At 42.8% G+C, this 18,785-nt stretch overlaps 4 protein-coding genes across 5 annotated transcripts; 2 read left to right on the top strand and 2 right to left on the bottom strand.

Annotated features, from left to right (window-relative positions):
- Positions 1-1,408: 1,408 nt before the first annotated feature.
- LOC4327239 (transaldolase) lies at positions 1,409-4,320 on the top strand. Its single transcript, NM_001406309.1, has 6 exons — positions 1,409-1,646; positions 2,373-2,544; positions 2,635-2,985; positions 3,145-3,333; positions 3,430-3,612; positions 3,738-4,320. The coding sequence occupies exons 1-6, from the start codon at positions 1,492-1,494 to the stop codon at positions 3,984-3,986; spliced, it is 1,299 nt and encodes a 432-aa protein (NP_001393238.1). The 5' UTR covers positions 1,409-1,491; the 3' UTR covers positions 3,987-4,320.
- Positions 4,321-4,548: 228 nt separating this feature from the next.
- On the bottom strand, positions 4,549-7,348 carry LOC4327238 (E3 ubiquitin-protein ligase At3g02290). Its single transcript, XM_015761988.3, has 5 exons — positions 7,112-7,348; positions 6,047-6,172; positions 5,113-5,545; positions 4,903-5,012; positions 4,549-4,774 (listed from the first exon to the last, which is right to left on the bottom strand). Exons 2-5 carry the CDS (start codon positions 6,164-6,166, stop codon positions 4,748-4,750), a joined length of 690 nt encoding a protein of 229 aa, XP_015617474.1. The 5' UTR covers positions 6,167-6,172; positions 7,112-7,348; the 3' UTR covers positions 4,549-4,747.
- A 4,927-nt stretch (positions 7,349-12,275) lies between these two features.
- Positions 12,276-13,983, bottom strand: LOC107276583 (protein TIFY 9). Of its 2 annotated transcripts, none has more exons than XR_001547127.3 (4): positions 13,680-13,983; positions 13,459-13,594; positions 13,265-13,322; positions 12,276-12,472 (listed from the first exon to the last, which is right to left on the bottom strand). XR_001547127.3 is itself a non-coding variant. In XM_015789114.3 (4 exons), exons 1-4 carry the CDS (start codon positions 13,847-13,849, stop codon positions 12,457-12,459), a joined length of 375 nt encoding a protein of 124 aa, XP_015644600.1. In that variant the 5' UTR covers positions 13,850-13,983; the 3' UTR covers positions 12,276-12,456. The 2 variants fall into 2 exon arrangements, 1 of the variants encoding a protein (XP_015644600.1); XM_015789114.3 differs by having other exon boundaries at positions 13,685-13,983.
- Positions 13,984-15,774: 1,791 nt separating this feature from the next.
- On the top strand, positions 15,775-18,765 carry LOC4327237 (ubiquitin-conjugating enzyme E2 27). Its single transcript, XM_015763355.3, has 5 exons — positions 15,775-16,071; positions 16,634-16,682; positions 17,104-17,263; positions 18,328-18,417; positions 18,511-18,765. The coding sequence occupies exons 1-5, from the start codon at positions 15,891-15,893 to the stop codon at positions 18,616-18,618; spliced, it is 588 nt and encodes a 195-aa protein (XP_015618841.1). The 5' UTR covers positions 15,775-15,890; the 3' UTR covers positions 18,619-18,765.
- The last annotated feature ends 20 nt before the right edge of the window (positions 18,766-18,785 follow it).

Raw genomic sequence — 18,785 nt, 5'->3', positions numbered from 1 at the left:
CAAGCGTGATGCACGGCCTTGTGCGTGAATACGAGGAAACCCAAGGACCTGGCTGCATTTCTTGCGGCGCTTTTCTTCCTTTTAGTTTCTGTTACAGGATCGAAGATATTTTTGCAGGTATGAACAGATTACAAATGTGATAATGTGATAGATTAGATAATGCTGCCAACAACCACCATCAGCAAGTCGCAGACCAACCCACCACCGTGATATTTCTCTACAACTTCGTTTTATTTGTTTTCATTCTAAACAGAAGCCCCCCCCTTTTTTTTTGCTTGAAAAACTGGAAAATAATGTTACTTTTTTTTTAAAGATCCAGGCCTGTATCTAGACAGAAAGTCTCGATCATCCATGGCAGATTTAGTAGAGCCATTTCTCCATGTATATATCAGATGTCACTGTGTGGAGAGCTACAGTAACTCCACGTCTACGGATGGGTGGCCTATCAACTGAAGTCATTTTCAAGGAGAAAGATGGCGGCTATCTTACTGCTTTATGCCTTTATATTCGTTTGTTTGTGTTTCACATAACAATATAGCATTTGAAATTTGAAGTCAATTGTATAACCTTATCAATTTTAAATGAAGATTTACAAACATAATTGAGTAAATTGTATTTTCCTTTTGTGTTAGAGGGTTTTTTTTGGATTTATTGCTTTGTCACGTCTGGATCGTTTAGCACCTTTATGTTGAGCTAATTGGTTGTACCTTCTTTTAAAAACAAAAACCGTATGTTATTCACATTAACATTAAAAAACGGTCCAACATCATGTATGAGCTATGTGAAAATTCAGAAAAGATGCTACCGAGATAGATAAAAGGCCAATTTAGTTTTTCAAAAATACGAAAAGGAGCCAATTTACTTTTCAAAAATACAAAAAGGAAACATTCAAATGATAGAGAAGAACTTAAACACTACTTCTACCAAAGAATCACTCGGATCTTCACGAACACATTCACATCTTCCGCTAAGTTGGCAGCACCGTTTGACACAAAAATATACTCCATCTGTCCCTAAATATTTGACGCTGTTGATTTTTTTAAAATATATTTAGCCATTCATCTTATTCAAAAACTTATGTGAACTATATAAAACTATATGTATACATAAAACTATATTTAACAACGGATCAAATGATAGGAAAATAATTAATAATTATTTAAATATTTTAAATAAGACAATCGATCAAACATATTTAGAAAAATCAACAAAGTCAACTATTTCAGGACCGATTGAGTACCACCAACAGGAAATGGAAAAAAAACACGAATAAATAAAAAGCATATAAAATTCGTGAAGAGAATTATGGAGAATACGAAGAAACCAAGGGGCCTGTACGCAAGAGCACAAAAATACAGATCAAGACAAACCACTCTTGATTCCTCTGTCTATTTAACGATTTGGACGAGGAAGCAGCAATAGCAGCTCAAAACCCCGCAACAACCCAACCCTCGTGACCAACCCATCTCCCCACCAACCCCGGCCGCCGCCATGACCGGCGCCGTCTCCAAGCTCGCCGCCCCGAGGCCGGCGGCCGCCGCGCCGCTCCCGCCGGCGTCCGTCCGCTCCGCGTTCCTCGCCTCCGCCCCCTCCCCGCGCCGCTTCTCCGTCTCCATCGCCGCCGGCCGCGCCAGGAGCCCCATCATGTGAGTCACCCGCGAATCCGCGATCGCCCTCCTCCCTTTTTTGCTTCCCTTTTGCCCTAGTTCCATCGTGATTGCTTTGCTATTCGAGTGCTCGATTGCTCGACTCGGCGAGGTTTGGTTGCGGTAGAGCTCCGCTAATCTGTGCTATGGGAGCGAGGAGGATTGGATTGGTTGGATCGCGTGCCTGCTCTGCCGCGTAGATGCGTAGCCAGCCGCCGGATCCGCGGTCAAAACGACGCCGTCTGTGCAGGGGGCATGGACGCGTGTGCGGCTGTCCGACTGATTAGTGGGTCGTCGGGATCGTGCGTTTTCCCGAACCATCTCGCTAGCTCGAGCAGATAGGGATGGCATGCGTCGCCGTGCGGGATCCGTCGCTGGATGATGGCGAAGCGCTCCTATAATGATTATCTGGGTTTTAGCGGGAAGGTTAGGCAGGAGGTTGCGACTTAGCAACGGCTAACTGGGAAAGCAAAAGGGGGCAACCTTTTCAGTTTGGCGTCTGAGGAATTCGGCTGCGTGCGTGCCACCCTACTCTGCAATCAGCGTGAAAAATAAAATTACTCGTTTTCCCTTTCGTTTCAGGGGTAACATGGGATTCATATAAGGATCCATAGTGTTCACTTGCTTACTTGCGTGTGCATCTTCGAATTCTGTGGAATTGTGCAGAGTTTTTAGTTGTAACTCACATGTCTCGTTTCTCATACTCATGAATTCGACAATTTTCAGTGCGATGGCTTCTGCCAAGGAAGGAAATGGTGCCCCAACGAAGAGGACAACCCTTCATGATCTCTATGATCTCCAGGGTCAGTCCCCGTGGTACGACAACCTCTGCCGTCCTGTCACCGATTTGCTGCCCCTTATTGGCAGCGGCGTCCGTGGAGTCACCAGCAACCCATCAGTACGCTACACTACTTATTTCTTTTGCTCTCTTGCACCTTGTTCTGAATCTGCAATCCTCATTGCTGACTGTGTCCCTATGGCAATGCAGATTTTCCAGAAAGCCATCTCGACTTCCAATGCATACGATGACCAGTTCAAGCAGCTTATATTAGCTGGAAAGGACGCAGAGAGCGCTTATTGGGAACTTGTCATCAAGGATATCCAAGATGCGTGCAAACTTTTTGAGCCTATCTACGACCAGACCGATGGGGCAGATGGGTATGTTTCTGTGGAGGTCTCCCCTAGGCTGGCAAATGATACCCAGGGAACTGTTGAAGCTGCAAAATGGTTGCACAAAGTGGTCGACAGGCCCAATGTCTACATAAAGATCCCTGCTACCGCAGAATGTGTTCCTTCTATCAAGGAAGTTATTGCTAATGGCATTAGTGTCAACGTCACAGTAAGTCCTGATTCCTAGTATTTCCATTGTTTTTTTTCCACCTTAGTCATTATCAGCTGTGCTGTGTTTATTTGACTGCTCAAGACATACAACCGCTGAGCTTGCCATAACCCTTGATGCTAAGCTTGTTGATAACAAATTCATTGCTTGTCGCTGCAGCTTATCTTCTCGATTGCAAGATACGAGGCTGTGATTGATGCTTACATTGATGGACTTGAGGCCTCTGGTTTGAGTGACCTATCCCGAGTGACCAGTGTAGCGTCCTTCTTTGTCAGCCGAGTTGACACACTTATTGACAAAATGCTCGAGAAGATCGGAACACCTGAGGCACTTGCCCTCAGAGGAAAGGTACGCACAATCAAAATTACATGCCTCCTAAGTCCTAGCATTAGGAATTTCCAAACTAGCAGTTCTAATCTGCATTTTGGTCACTCTGTATTACAGGCTGCTGTAGCACAGGCAAAGCTAGCCAACCAGCTTTACCAGAAGAAATTCTCTGGCCCGAGGTGGGAGGCTTTGGTCAAGAAAGGTGCCAAGAAGCAGAGGTTGTTGTGGGCATCTACCAGTGTGAAGAACCCTGCATACCCAGACACTCTTTACGTGGATCCTCTCATCGGACCTGACACCGTGAGTTTCCACAGCAAATTTACTTCATCTTATCATCTAGATTGTTGGAATAGCTGAATAGAGCTCGACATTCCATCATACACATGGGCATAATTTCGAAGCAAATGCTAACTGTGCGCTTTCAGGTTTCTACCATGCCCGACCAAGCTCTGCTGGCATTCATCGACCACGGCACAGTTTCGAGGACAATCGACGCAAACGTTTCGGATGCTGAAGGTGTATACAGTGCCCTGGAGAAGCTGGGTATAGATTGGGATGAGGTTGGCAAGCAGCTAGAGCTGGAAGGTGTGGACTCCTTCAAGAAGGCCTTCGACAGCCTGCTTGGGAGCTTGGAGGAGAAGGGCAATTCCCTCAAGAAGACCGTGAGCCTGTAGGTGCAAAGATAGCTGAAATGTTTTGAACGCTGGCAATGGCAAGTGAACGATTACTAAATAAATGCTCTACCTTGCTGGCTCTCTCCCTCTCTCAAACTCTCTTGTGATGTGCTGCTCTCGAATTTCTGGGTCAGCTTTTGTATTCTAGGCGCTCTTGGCTGCTATTTGTGTAACTGAGGTTGCGAACTGCTATGCATTTTCTGATAAATTGTTGGGCAAGTTGATTTCATGTGTACATCTAGACTGTAATTTTTTTTCTGGTCAACATTGCGAGACTGAATTAATGATGCATCTCGGAGAGGTTAAAATGACATGTAAAATACTGTAATAAAGCATATATAGCTAGTTACGTTTCATTTAACACTGACCCCACATACTCAGAGGTCCATGCTCGACCAAGCTAGCCATTTGTTTTAGGAAGAAAACGAATCTCCCCTGTATTATTTGGAGGATGGTCATATGCTATGAGCTATGCTATTCAGCTGCAGTTCGCTGAAATGGCTACAGGCCATACCCACGAGCTATCGGAGCAAAAACTTTGTTAACGGAATATCTACTTCACTTTTGAAAATGCATTCAAAAATATATTCATATATCAAATTCTAGCGCATTTTCTTTTTTGTAGGCCATGATTTCAGTACACATAAGAATTTGATCTCAAAAAAGAGATCTATCTGGACAACTAGTATTATTTACAGACTCTCCAGCATATCACACTGTAGATCTTTTGCCTTCCACTGATACAACCAGCGAGAAATCTCTCATGGGGTTTCACAAAACTCCATTTCCTGAAATGGCATAACATTGAAGGGAAATTTGTCAAGCGTAGAAAAAACATTTCCTAGGAACTGGTAACCGGTGCGCAGATGAAAAGGTCTTCTTAAACTAAGAATACTGGAAGTTTGTAATATCATACCTTCCCACAAATCGGACAAGTATCACTTCTTTCCATCCATTCGTAGATACAACTAAGATGATAATGATGGGAGCATTTAGCTATAATCTTCGGATTGTCTGGAGTGTATTCTGCATGATGAATGCAATGCAAATGGAGCAGTATGAGAAATTTTCATACACCAAAGGCATTTGCTCTGTGTGTGTAGACTAAATTACATAGCACTCTAACCTTCTAGACAAGTAGGGCAGACATCTTCATCTTCTGAAGTGACAACTGCAAAACTGCTGTTATACGATTTTGCGGATAAACTCTTGGTGGATTCAGAGCGATGGACTTTATATTCACCCTCAGGTTCAGTGCTGCTCCATTTCTTCTGAGCAGCTAAATGTTCAATGCCAGAGCTGCTGCCATTTCGCCTAAGAGCCAGTGACTCTTCTTGTGTTAGATTTATAGACTTTTCACGCCTAGATACCAAACCCTCTCTTTGAACACGGGCATATCTAGGATCAGTATCATACGGTGGAGGTCTGGACACAAGGTGATAAGTTTCGGATAATGAATTGTCAGTTATATTGGTACTTGGATTAGTGGATGCCAATGGAGCAGCCCCTTGAGCTGGGTTGCTAGGTCTAGATTCGAGCCTCTGGAATGTGGCAGTATACTGCATAGATAAAAGAAAATGGAAGTAATATTGTTAGAACAAAATATCCAGTGATCAAAATGAATATATCACAATCTGATTGTTCGATGGAAAATAGCAATTAGCCACACTATGTTTCATATTGCATCTATGATTTCTCTCTACTACAATTTTGAATATGCCCAAAGAATGTCCATAGACCATAAATCACAAGTCAATCTAACATATATATGCGATCAAATGCAATCAAAACTTATGCAAGGTAGAGAAAAAGCTCAAAAGCTTATGGTCTCTCAAAAGAATTTTTTTGCTTCTTTAGATCACTGCCGATGCAATTATTTTCAACCAGAAGATATTGGCGGTGACATCTTATACTAAAAACTCCTAACCATAAGCTAGCAAGGTGGCACTTTCCCTAACACGTCATGTAACCAAAAGTGATGAATCTACTAGGTGTGGCACTTCAATCAACTGGTTGGGAAGATAATGCAAAATGCTGGAAACAACATAGGATAACTTTACCCCGCCAAAAAAGTTGTGGAAAAAATTCCTTAGGCATACACCTTGCCTATAGATAGGGTTATTTGGATGAGCGTACTCCTCGAAATCGTCAGTGCAGAGGCAACAGCAAAATCCTCCCATGGTTCACTGCAAATAGCAGAGATTAGCATCAGCATGATCCAACATGCTAAAAGGTAACAAAGAGAGACATATACATTAGTATAAAACCATGTGTCGCATTGTTTCCATGGGCAAAAGGGTGTTCCATAATTCTGAAACAGCAAAACTGCATAATACGCTCCGCTACACTAATGTATTATAAGAAGGACTAATGAAAACAGGAGTAGAAAATCATAACATGTGCTTGCAGAGCAGTCCTCTACTTGCCATTTGCACGTCTGCAGTTGCCAAGAAAGATAACTAGTAGCATGTGTTCAGTTGTTCATCGATGTATCATACTACCATTGGACGTTTGTTCATGAATGAAAGAAAAATATATAGGGGTGCCAATTGATGCGCGCATAAGCCTATTCCTCGGTTGATTTCAGCTGCTAAGGTTAGAATCTAAACCATCGTTGGTAGATCATGAGTGTGAACGGCCGACAAAGGAAAAAAACATTGCATAATACTCTTGTTAGTTGAAGTGATTAACTCTGGATTTGGAATTTTTCATCCTGTAATAGGGTCGTGCGCAATTCCTATCTATCTCTACCTGAAGGTCAATTCTAGGATGGGCATGAGTCGCGCTACTTCCCTCCTTCCTCCTCATCCTCCCACATTTCCCACCCGCACCATTCCGATTTCCAGATGAGCATTTCAGCAGCATCAGCACACACACGGGCAAGTAAGCAAAACACCATGGGACGAGGAGCACGAGACCATGGAGAGACTAGCCGATCCACATCTCGCGCTCTCTCGCGGCACAGGCACACAGGCCAGCAGGCAAAAGCCGGACGGAGAACCGCAGCTACAGCCTCAAATCGCATTCCGCAGCAGCACCAACAACATCCGCGAGCGATCCTTTGGTCGATCAGGTCAGGAACCCGCAGCGGGAAGGGTGGGGTGGGTTCGTGGAGCTCCACTCACCTGGCTCTCATCCGCCGGCCTGGGCGACGGCGAGCTCGACGTTGCTGGTGGCCACCGCGGCGGCGGCGGCGCCGCGCGGCGAGGGGGAGGGAGCGGCGGAATCTGGGGGAGGAGGAGTGAGTTGGGCTGGTGCTGGTGCGTGTGTGGGTGTGGACTTGTCGCGTCGCGTCGGCCTCTCCCTCCCGGGCTCGGTGGCGTCGTGGGGTGGGGTGTCACTCGCTGTGCGCTGCGGCTTGCAGGGGTGGGATACTGGGATGGTAGTATTTGTTTTTGTTTTGTTTTTTTGAATCTCTGGAAACTTCGCCCCACGCCGACACTCTCCCGTAGCCCACATTTGACCTGCGAGGTCGAAAATCATGTGCTGCTACCACTAGTACTCCCACGATGCTCATCGGTTGTTCATATCTTTTTAATAAGTTAAAATAGTTTAATAGAAAATAAAAATTAATTTATATGTAAAATTTTTATATATTTTTTTCGTAATGACTTGAAAATCAACACTAAAAAGAAATTAAGTTGAAAATATTTTGAAATCAACTCAAAAATTTAAAGTTTGCCTTTTTTCTTTGGCTTATTAGACCAATCTATGAGGCTCTGGTTTCTCTCCAATATTTTCTAAAAACAAACGCAGTGCAAGCGTAGATATCTATCTATCTATTATATACTAAAGGAAAAAGTACGAATTACACCCCCGAACTATCGCGGTCGTCTGAATTACCCTCCTGAACCACAAAACCGGACAGTCTTCACCCCTAACTATGCAAACCGGACGAATTACCTCCCTCGACCCAATCCACGGTGGTTTTGGTCTACGTGGCGTACACGTGGCAGTCCAGTCAGCATTTTTTAATTAAAAATTTGTGGGACCCGTATGTCATACACTTCTTACTCTCTCTCTCTCACTCTTTTCTCTCTCGCGCGGCGCGCATGGCGAGGACGAGCGCGGGGACGGGCGGTCGGCGACAACGGCTCGCAGCGGCGGCGGCGCGGAGGTGAGGCGAGCGCGGTGGCGGAGGAGGCGAGGCGGCGGCGGCGCGCTCTTCCTCCCGCCCTTGGGCCCGGTCGGCGAGGTGAGGCGAGCGCGGCGGCGCGAACGGCGTGGAGGCGGAGGCACGGACGGCGTGCGGAGGCGAAGGCGCGGAGACGGAGGCGCGGAGCTGCGTGGCGGCGGAGGAGCGGAGGCGGCGGAGGAGCGTGGCGACGGAGCATGGGGGGCGGAGCCAGTTGTGGGTGGCGGAGGGGGCCCGAGGACGACGGCGGCCGGGCAGAGCTCTGACTCCGCCGCCGACCTGACCCGTGCGTCCCCGTGAGCCCACGACGAGGAGGAGGAGCCCGCCGCCCACCGCGCGTCCCCGCACGCCCGGTCGGCCTCCGCCTCCGTTGTCGGCCGCCGCCGTCCTCGGGGCCCCTCCGCCACCCACAACTGACTCTGCCGCCACGCTCCTCCGCCGCCACGCAGCTCCGCGCCTCCGTCTCCGCGCCTTCGCCTCCGCGCCGTCCGCGCCTCCGCTTCCGTGCTCTGCTTCTCCGCCGCCGCCTTGCCTCCTCCGCCGCCGCCTCGCCTCCTCCGCCGCCGCGCTCGCCCTAGAGCTCCTCGCCGTCGCTGCTCATGTCGTCCTGCGCGGCGTGGTGGTGGTCCTCCTGCTCGGCGTGGTGGGGCTTGTCGACATGCTCGGCGTGGTGGTACTCCTCGACCTGCTCGCCGCCGCCGCGCTCGTCTCACCTCCGCGCCGCCGCCGCCGCGCTCGCCTCACCTCCGCACCGCCGCCGCCGCGAGCCACTGTCGCCGACCGTCCGTCCTAGCGCTCGTCCTCGCTGTGCGCGCCGCGTGAGAGAGAGAATAGAGAGAGAGTAAGAAGTGTATGACATGTGGGTCCCACAATTTTTTAATTAAAAAAACGCTGACCGGACTACCACGTGTACGCCACGTAGACCAAAATCACCGTGGATTGGGTCGAGGGGGGTAATTCGTCCAGTTTGCATAGTTGGGGGTGAAGAATGTCCCATTTTGTGGTTCAGGGGGGTAATTCAGACAACCGCGATAGTTCGGGGGTGTAATTCGTACTTTTTCCTATACTAAAAGTCCATCAAACTTCCTCTAAACGCTCTCAAGTCGCCACATGGCGCTCTAATAAATTAGAGAAAATCATAGAAATTCTGAGAAAAAAATAAAACATCTAGCCCTCAATTTTCACTTAAATTTGCGGACTCTTAATTTCAGACCATCAGATCAGATCTATGGAAAAAACTGAATATACAAACGTAACAGGAGATCAGATCGGATCTACGTACTGATCTATTTCAGACTAGCAGAAAAGTACGTACGTAGTCCTTGTAAAAAAAAAAGACCGAATATACAAACAAACATAATGTACTACCAGAAAAAATAAAGCCAAAAAACATAGAAGATATAGATTACATATATCTTTAAAAATATATTCATCCGCTTCCCCACCATCCCTCTTTTTCTTTCGGTAAGGTGAGATAATAATAATTATTATTAGTGATAATAAAATTCAAATAATTATAACTTTTACAAAGATTATATATTATTATAATTTTCACCGCCGCGGGTGTCCATGCCTCTGATCTTGCCGTCATGGGAATCCACGCCTCCGACCTCGCCGCTAGGGGAGTCCATGCCTTCGACCTCTATTGCGACTTGCTCCGGCAGCCTATTGCTGCGGCCAGTGGTGTAGGTGGAGGTTTCTTGGAGTAGGGAGGAGGCTGAGAAGTGGTGGAGAGTGATGGAAAAAAAAGAGGAGGAGAGGATGGAGGAAGAAGATGAATCTGACGGTGGGTCCCACGTGCAAATGGGGAAGATGATGGAAAACTTGACGGCGATTACATGGTCCCAATTTTGAAAATTTTGAGTGGCACGGCTATGAATAGACGAATTGTAATGGCATTTATCTGAATAGACATGTTTGCGATGACACATATCAAATTAGCCCTTAAATTAATAATGAAAGATATTTCTTTTCTTAAATAGGTGGACCATCATATACTATTATTTTCAAATAATGCATTGTTTAAAAAGAAAAGTTTACAATATTTTATATTTTGTATCCATTAAATAAACAATTTACGATCTATATTGACTAATTTGTACTGATTCAGTGAACCCACCATTTTAGAATATTTTTAATGAAAATATTTTACCATCAATTTTCATTTAAATAGACACCGCCAGATCTATCTTTTTTTTAAAAAAAAATAAATAAAGCCTCTGAATACCTCTCTCGGTCCAAGCACGCGCCATTGTCTTCTACATGCATGGCGAAGTGTGGTACCTGAGGTAGCTAAGGTGGTCTACCAAGGTGATCACGACTGCCACAGCAACCGCTTTGCTAAGGTAAAGACATACCAAATCATCATTGAATATGATCGGGTTTGTTAATAACATGAAAACAATTTGAAGGAGTCAGTAAAGTATACTAACATGCAATGAGTAGATAGAGAATATAAACAAATAGCTTACAAACATATATGAGTGATTGCATGATGTATCATATCGTGCAAAGAGTTTTAACAGTGACAAAGACATCAAGGAAAAAGGTGAATATGTGTTAATTTCAATTGCAAAAAAACAAATTAGGCGAACTTATTTTTTTAATTAAGTAGTCATTACCCTTTTTACTAAGTTTCATTAGTACTGATGATGTAAATCATATTTAACTTATTGATTATAATCAAATTACATGTAAAAATATAATTTACTGCAAAACACTTCAAAATTTATAAATGCATTATACATACTAATTACATTTGTATAATTCAGGTCCTATTTAAAACAAATAAGTTCCTTCAAACCCCGAAGAAAAATATAAATTGTTAAACTTCTACAGAGGAAAAAAGTATCCAACCTTTGTGAGGCAATTCAATCACAAGAACTTTGAGTTCCTTATTCTAAAAAAATTCACTTATCGCCATATTGTGTAGTATGTATTGGTATGCATGATAATTAACTAGATATTTTACTATTCACTCAATGCAAAAGTCGATTGACAAGTTACATGACCTTAATCCATCTTCGATTCAAAAGTTTATAAATGGTTTTTAGATATGTTTGACCTTTAGTTTTCAGTTAGTTTAGGTGTCTTAATTTCTAAACAAACTATATATAATCTTATATTCCAACAATACGGATGCCCGCGCATATGCGTGGGTCACCTTCCTAGTTTTATATAAACGAGCGTATAATTACCTCAATAAATGCACATATGCATATTTTTCTATATAAGTATTTCTAAAATCTTGATCAGCATATTTAAAATTTATGAAATCATCACATGTAAATTGTTGTAATGGTACGATGCTTATCAAGGAAAGAATAACTATGTTTGGTTTGTCATCAAAGTCAACATTACAATTCAAAACTTAATGGTTTTTTATTGGGATAAAAAATCGTGAAATTTATAGTGACGTTGGTGGAGGCTACAATTATTTTACAGTCATCTTAACAGATACGTCGACGACATAGACATTGCTCTGTGTCGGCGTGTGATGGATTCGGTAAGACGTCATAATTTAATTTCGATTTTGCTATATCTCACTTGAAAGTTTTTTTCTTATCTCTCACTCGATTTTCTCACTCAAATTTACAGTGCATTTTCTTGTAAGTTACAGTGTAATTTATGAAACTTACACTGTAACTTTTGTAAGTTACACTGTAATTTTTGAATCTTCGCATGTAAATTTTAAATTTTGTATTGGATTTGGTCTTTGTCTTGAGGATATGGTAATTTAGTGTCCATTATGGTGTTTCTTAATTGCTTTTTGCTTTTTATTAAATCTATCGGATTTTAATCCAAAGATTAAAAATCTGTGTGATACGATCATAAAAATCTTTTGAAAGATGTATAGGTACTCCCAAATTTATTGCTTTTAGCGTGGTATGATAAACTAATTAACCATAAACCATAGCTAATGGCGTCTTAGCAGCAAATGCTCCTTTTTAGGTAAACAAGGCCTCAGTTTGTTGCCCAGTAGCAGAGCAGAATGGGCCGCAAAGAATTGGTTGGCCCATGATTGTCTGTATCTATACAAGGCCCATAAGAGATCTGTAATTAGACCTATCTAAACTCTGAAGCACATGGATTTGGTGTACCTTTCACTTAATGAAAACTAAACCGCTTTCCAGAGAAAAATATTCACATTGACATGGTCACATGGAAGATGAGTTCAGAGATAATAAAACCATTATACAGTATACACACTGTGTGTAGGTGTAAATTATTACTGTGCTAACTACATCTTTTTCACAGAGCATCAGCAGTAATAGGAGACTACTACTGGTTGTTGCCTCCTCTATGGTTCATCAGTTCCCTGATGGATCTCCCCAGCTAGGGCCTGTACAATCTGCCATGTGATGGAAAATGAGTTACAGAATAGTAAAACAATTAAGTGCGTGTGACAGCGAAACGTGGATAATTATTATTTACTTCATTCGTCCTAAAATATAACAACTTTTAGTCTTTAAAATTTATATCAAAATATAACAGCTTCCCCACCAACATTCTTTTTCCAACCAATCATAACCCTGCATCATTCAATTTCTCCACCCACCTCTACTTATCATCTAATCCCAATCTTCCTCCTGTTTAATTCTACTTATTTTCTTAATAACCGTGTCCAAATCTAAAAATATTTATATTAAGCAAGCAACGAATTGTATATATACACGACCTTCAAAACTTTGAAATGTCAGCTTAGTACAATCTACATATATGTATACTGACGAGTCGACTTCATATCTAGGTCAATTCAAACGTGTTTCACGCTTAGCTATAAGCATACTCCTGTTATACTAAATCATTGCATAATTTTTCTCTTAAGAATAGCACGCCATGGACCAGTGTGCTTGTGGTTGCCGGGGACAGAAGCAACCAAGCTGCATGTGCTCCAATAGTAATTAACAATTGCAAGTATTTTGTTGGAGAGATTCTTTAGAAGACAGTGTGTTTAATTTCATATATCTGAAAGAAGCACAGTTTGTTTTTGTTGCAAACGATTGGTTTTAGTTAACCTAATTTTGACTAATCTAGCTCACTCCATCAACAATTAGAACACTATAGCTAGTGTGTTAATCCATACATCTAAGAATTAAACGAGATGGAATCAATTTGCAGCTGAGTTTGTCGTATCAATTACCTCTCCTTGCGCTTCTGGAAGAAGCGCACCAACGATCTCTTGTTCGCAATGGGCAACTCTGCACAAACAGGCGAAGAAATTAGGATCATTATCGCTTAATTAATCCACCTTTTTAATTAAATCTGAAGACATGCATGGATATAAACTTAAGCAGACGATCGATCGACCTAGCTAGCTTCTAGCTACCTACTTACCTCGCTTTAGCTTCTCCAGCAGCTGGTCGCCGCTGCTGCTTGCCGATATCGCCGCCGCCGCCGTCAACTGCCGCCGGCCGCCGCCGCCGCCGTCCTCCTCCTCCTCGCCGGCTGCCATGTTCATGATATCCTCTGCCTATATATGCTTCCGAGTTCATATGCCATAGCTAAGCTATAGGTAGGCTAGAGCTAGGTATATAGGGTAGATTAGATGAACTGACCAGACCTTGTCTTGCGTGAGATGGAACGTGGCGACGCTGCCGTTGTAGAAGATGGTCAGGGGCTTCACCTCCGCCGTCGTCGTCGGCGGCGGCGACGGTACGGCGGCAGCGTCGGCTACCGCCGGCTGATCAGGCTGAGCCGCCGCCGCCGGGCTGCCGTCTTTGGACATGGCAGAGTGTTAGTACACGATGCACAACGCCACAAGCTATATATCTACAGAGTACAGGGACTACTGTTAGCTGTAGCTAGAGTACTGCAGGTAGAGGAAGGAGACCCATGAGATAGACCGATGCTTAATTGGCCACTTACAATCCATAACACAGCTGGGTTGGGTTGTTAATATAGCAGTTAATACTCCCGTTCTAAAATATAACAACTTCTGATAAATTATATATCTGGATAAGTATATGTCTACACATACATAGGAGGTGTTTAGATCCACGGTTGTAAAATTTTGGCGTGTCACATCGAATATACGGACATACATTTGAAGTATTAAATGTAGTATAATAACAAAACAAATTACATAATCAGCATGTAAACTGCGAGACGAATTTATTAAGCCTAATTAATCCATCATTAGCAAATGTTTAATGTAGCACCATATTATCAAATCATGGAGCAATTAGGCTTAAAAGATTCGTCTAGCAAATTAGTCGAAATCTGTGCAATTAGTTATTTTTTAGCCTATATTTAATATTTTATACATGTGTTCAAACGTTCGTTCGATGTGATTAGATGAAAAATTTTGAAGTGGTATCTAAACAGGGCCATAGCTAGTCAAATATTGTTATATTGAGATGGATAAAGTTGTTAGTACTAGCACTATATTAGTATGAAATAATAATATTATTATTAGGAGAAAATTTTTACAAATGTGTTAATAGGAGAAAAAGACATAAACATGCATGTCTACACTAGTTGGGATATATAGGTCCAGATTATAACGACAGAGATAAAATCAATATTCATAGGTGTATAGGAAATATAACTATATTTATTTGTAGAGATAGAAGGCATAACTCCATCTCAAATGCAATTTACTTTTTAACAGAAGACTTTAATCTATCTCATTGTACAATTGTGCGGGAGTTTATTTAATTTATTAAAACAAGGAGAAGTGTCTATAGGTGGAAGACTTTTTGTTAATTAATATTTCATTCAGTTAAGTAACATATCCCTTCTGCTTATGATTTATTAACAACTAATCATGTGCAACAGTGCAAGCGAGAGTCTTGGAGTTGATTATATAAATAAATCGAACGAGCACGAGGAAAACAAGCTTCCCGTTATCAAAGAGAGATGGAGACTCACGTCCAGAGTGGGCCGGCCCGGGACTTGGGCCCAATAAAGCCCAAGTACAAAAGAAAGCCGCAAAAAACGACTATACGAAAATGAGGGCTGTGGAAAGTGGAAACAGATTTTCTCAGCTAATCGCAACAATCATGTCTGAGACTTGATCCGTTTGAAAGCGAATTGTTGTTGAAGTTAAATTAAATATATTAACAAATAGCTTAAAACAAGCGATCTTAGATAATACATTTGAAAAAAATATATACTTTTGAGAAAATATACATTTTAACGTATAGAGTAAATAATTATTTCTATAATCCCATGAATAGTTCGGTAAGAACTAGCTTGGCACATTAACCACACAAGAAAAAAGATGGCTAACCTCACGGAAATATAGGGAATCTCATCTTTTTTCCCCCTATTGAAATCCCTTTTATCGGGTGGAGGAAGAGAAAAGGAAGGAATATTGGAATCACACCGGCCAAAGAAAAAAAAACAATTGTTACTGCTACTCATATTAGTACCGTGATTAATCAGAGTTACTCCCTCCGTTATAGGTTTTCAGACATAAGTTAAACTATTCTAATTTTAACTAATTTTATAGAGAAAATAGTAATATTTTTAATCTAAGACAAATATGTTATAAAAATTTAATGAAACTATGCTTAACGTCTTATAACCTGATGACGAAATTGGAGGGAGTAGATTATTAGCAATAGTATAATATCATGATTATGATTATATTAATAGTATAATTAAGTGGCAGCTTAGTATAGCGCCCCCCGCGGCGTTGTTAGTTCCACTAGTTCCTTCCCCCTTTTCCCGTCGCGTTCGATTCGATTCGCATCGGCGTTGCTTCCAACGAGAGGGAGGGAGGGAGGAGAGGCGAATCGCGGCGAGCGGCGGCGGCGGCGGCGATGGTGGACGTGTCGAGGGTGCAGAAGGAGCTGACGGAGTGCAACCGGGACAGGGAGGTCTCCGGGGTGTCCATCGCGCTCCACGACGGCTCCACCATCTCCCACCTCACCGGCACCATCGCCGGGCCCCAAGGCACGCCCTACGAGGGCGGCACCTTCGTCATCGACATCCGCCTCCCAGGTACTCAATCCCCACCCCTCTTCCTCGCCGCCGCCGGCGGATTCCTTCCGTTCGTGTTTGGGCGGCGGCGCGATCGGCTTTTGCCCCCGTCGCATCTCCGGAGTAGATTGATGATGCGTAGAGGGATTTAGTGTGGGGGAGGTAGGTTAGGGCAAGTCAGGGTGGGATTTGGTTCCGGATTAGGATTTCAGGATTTGGTTCAATGCGTGTTCGTCATAGTGATTATATTTGTGTGCCATGGAGAAGTTTGCATTTGAGCATGCGGATTTTTGTTGAGATTTCCAGCCTGTTAAATATATAGCTCAAGGTGTATTATTTCATTTCCGTCGTTTATAATTTCAAAACTGAGATACTGCAAGAGCATTTGCTTATAGGGTCTCAATTGTGTTTCAACTTCCTACCGTGACGATGAGAACGGAGTTTCCATGTCGAATCTTTGTTTACTTGGAATTCCGTGGCCTTGTTCGCATCACCATATGGTTTTAAACTGAAAGCCAAGCAAGAGTTGCGATGCATTGGAAAGATTGTTGGTGTCATCTATTGATTGTGCTCTGATTGGCAGGTGGTTACCCCTTTGAGCCTCCTAAGATGCAGTTTATCACCAAAGTATGGTATGCAAGCTTTCCTTCTCCCTTTTGTTTTTTGCTTGTTGCTTGTGTTCCTTGCTTATATGAATCCTTCCTTCGCCCTTTTGTTTACTGCTTGTGTTCCTTGCTTGTATGAAGCCATCACTCCCGGAGCTAACTGTTGCCAACAATTTTTATTGGTTCACATTAGTTGATCTGTTGTTGTTTGGTCAATAAGCGATAACAGCAATGGTACATTGTGACACAGTATCTGGAAATATATGCCGTTCCAGTGTTGATAAATTCTAAGTGCTGCAATGAGTTCACTCTTCATGTGCTGCTTATCTGCCCATGTCCAGAAAAAAATTGTGACTTATCAGTTGCGAGTTTGGGATTACTTGAACTTTACTGGCGCTTCTTTACTGATAACTACAAGTCTTGATTTCTACTCCAATCTATGTTGAAGGCACCCTAACATTAGCAGCCAAAACGGAGCAATCTGCTTGGACATACTGAAGGACCAATGGAGCCCAGCCCTTACATTGAAGACGGCACTGCTTTCCCTCCAAGCTCTGCTTTCTGCCCCTGCACCTGATGATCCTCAGGATGCTGTCGTTGCACAACAGGTCTGGACTACTTGACTATTTAGCTTCATATTTTTTAGCATACCACCTTGTTTTGAACTATTATGCATTAAGAGTAAATTTACATTGCCTCTTCTTGGAACATTCTATATCCCCACGAGGCAAGCTCAGTTTTGTGTATATATGCATGACTACCTCATATTGCACCTGGTAAGGTAGCAGCAAAGAGTGCTACAACATATTAAATATGAGTTATCCAAGTGATATGATGGCATCAATTACATGAGATCTGTGTTTGTACCTGTCACATAATTGGTAAACTTTGTACATCTTCTGAGCTCTGGGTTACTGCATTTATGTACCTATTCCAGTATCTATGTTCAGTTGGTACCTGGTAAAGTGATACACAATTGTTTTCACTTTTCACCTCTATAGCTGGCATTTTTTTTATAGATACACGTTTTGTATTGGACACATTGTGTGTGCCGTGTAGAGTTGATGCTAGATGAGTAGATGACAAGCAAGGTGCAAAGGTTGTTCTGATCACATGAGCTCATCAAGCTTTTCTGCACTTTGTTCTAAATATGCTCTGTGTCCTGTGTGTTACTAATGATGGTGTGCAAAAAGATATGTATAAAATGTTGCATTATGCGACCTGATTGTTTATTAGTCCGGCTAGCCTGGACTGGACTGGAGTATAGGGAAGTCCAATAAAACAGTTCTATCTGGTGTCCTGTTTGTGAGTAAAACTTGCCAATATTCAAGCATAGCAACATGACTCAGCTAGATGCTTTAATTGTCATTGTGCCTTACTATTAGAGAGTCACTTGGCTATTCAGTCTAGGCAGGTCCAGAGTCTGGACTGTACCTTATGTCCTTATCTAGGTTACATAATGAGTTCAAGTGAGTCAATCCTTGACTAAAGCAATGACTAAAGCAATGTAGAGTGTAAGTATAGATGGGACAAATTCACTAGAATTTTCATTTATGATTGGAGCAACACCAGAAATTCCCAAGTTCAGGACATGCTCGGAACTTACAGGTTTAAGGAATCAGTGTCAAGCTTGTCTTCTGATCATTATGTCTGTTTTCATCCATTTTTGCAGTACTTGCGTGACTATTCCACATTTTCTGCTACTGCTCGCTACTGGACGGAGGCCTTTGCAAAGAATTCCTCCACCGGCATGGAAGAAAAGGTATTGTTATTGAGGAGTACTCATATTTATTGTTCCAGTGGGTATACAGAAGTTGTAGATACCGTAGTAAAATACTCCATTCTGCAATCACAGGTGCAGAAGCTGGTTGAGATGGGCTTCCCTGAAGACATGGTGAGAAGTGTTCTGAAGAGTGTCAATGGCGACGAGAACATGGCTCTTGAGAAGCTCTGCTCTGGCTGAGGCCCTATAAGCCGATATGAACTGTAAATTGAATCCCCATTCGTTATAAGACAACAGTGCTTGCTAATGCTCCTGTTCTGCCATTTAAGTGTGGCTTTATGACACTCTTCTATATAGGGGATTGGACCATGGGACGTTGGGACTGAACTGAACCTATCCTAACTTGA

This window comes from Oryza sativa, chromosome 1, assembly GCF_034140825.1.
Source record: "Oryza sativa Japonica Group chromosome 1, ASM3414082v1".
NCBI lineage: Eukaryota > Viridiplantae > Streptophyta > Magnoliopsida > Poales > Poaceae > Oryza > Oryza sativa.
This window is presented reverse-complemented; position numbering and strand designations above follow the sequence as displayed.

What these genes read in the sequence shown, in the direction of transcription:
- LOC4327239 (NM_001406309.1), top strand. Translation starts at nt 1,492, where the DNA reads ATGACCGGCGCCGTCTCCAAGCTCGCCGCCCCGAGGCCGGCGGCCGCC. An exon ending in CGCGCCAGGAGCCCCATCAT is followed by an intron (nt 1,647 to 2,372) that starts GTGAGTCACCCG and finishes GACAATTTTCAG; the next exon opens with TGCGATGGCTTCTGCCAAGG. An exon ending in CACTTGCCCTCAGAGGAAAG is followed by an intron (nt 3,334 to 3,429) that starts GTACGCACAATC and finishes TCTGTATTACAG; the next exon opens with GCTGCTGTAGCACAGGCAAA.
- LOC4327238 (XM_015761988.3), bottom strand. Translation starts at nt 6,166, where the DNA reads ATGGGAGGATTTTGCTGTTGCCTCTGCACTGACGATTTCGAGGAGTAC. An exon ending in TCCACAACTTTTTTGGCGGG is followed by an intron (nt 5,546 to 6,046) that starts GTAAAGTTATCC and finishes TTATCTATGCAG; the next exon opens with TATACTGCCACATTCCAGAG. An exon ending in CTTGTCCGATTTGTGGGAAG is followed by an intron (nt 4,775 to 4,902) that starts GTATGATATTAC and finishes ATGCCATTTCAG; the next exon opens with GAAATGGAGTTTTGTGAAAC.
- LOC107276583 (XM_015789114.3), bottom strand. Translation starts at nt 13,849, where the DNA reads ATGTCCAAAGACGGCAGCCCGGCGGCGGCGGCTCAGCCTGATCAGCCG. An exon ending in TCCATCTCACGCAAGACAAG is followed by an intron (nt 13,595 to 13,684) that starts GTCTGGTCAGTT and finishes AAGCATATATAG; the next exon opens with GCAGAGGATATCATGAACAT. An exon ending in GCTGGAGAAGCTAAAGCGAG is followed by an intron (nt 13,323 to 13,458) that starts GTAAGTAGGTAG and finishes CTGTTTGTGCAG; the next exon opens with AGTTGCCCATTGCGAACAAG.
- LOC4327237 (XM_015763355.3), top strand. Translation starts at nt 15,891, where the DNA reads ATGGTGGACGTGTCGAGGGTGCAGAAGGAGCTGACGGAGTGCAACCGG. An exon ending in CATCGACATCCGCCTCCCAG is followed by an intron (nt 16,072 to 16,633) that starts GTACTCAATCCC and finishes TCTGATTGGCAG; the next exon opens with GTGGTTACCCCTTTGAGCCT. An exon ending in CCACCGGCATGGAAGAAAAG is followed by an intron (nt 18,418 to 18,510) that starts GTATTGTTATTG and finishes CTGCAATCACAG; the next exon opens with GTGCAGAAGCTGGTTGAGAT.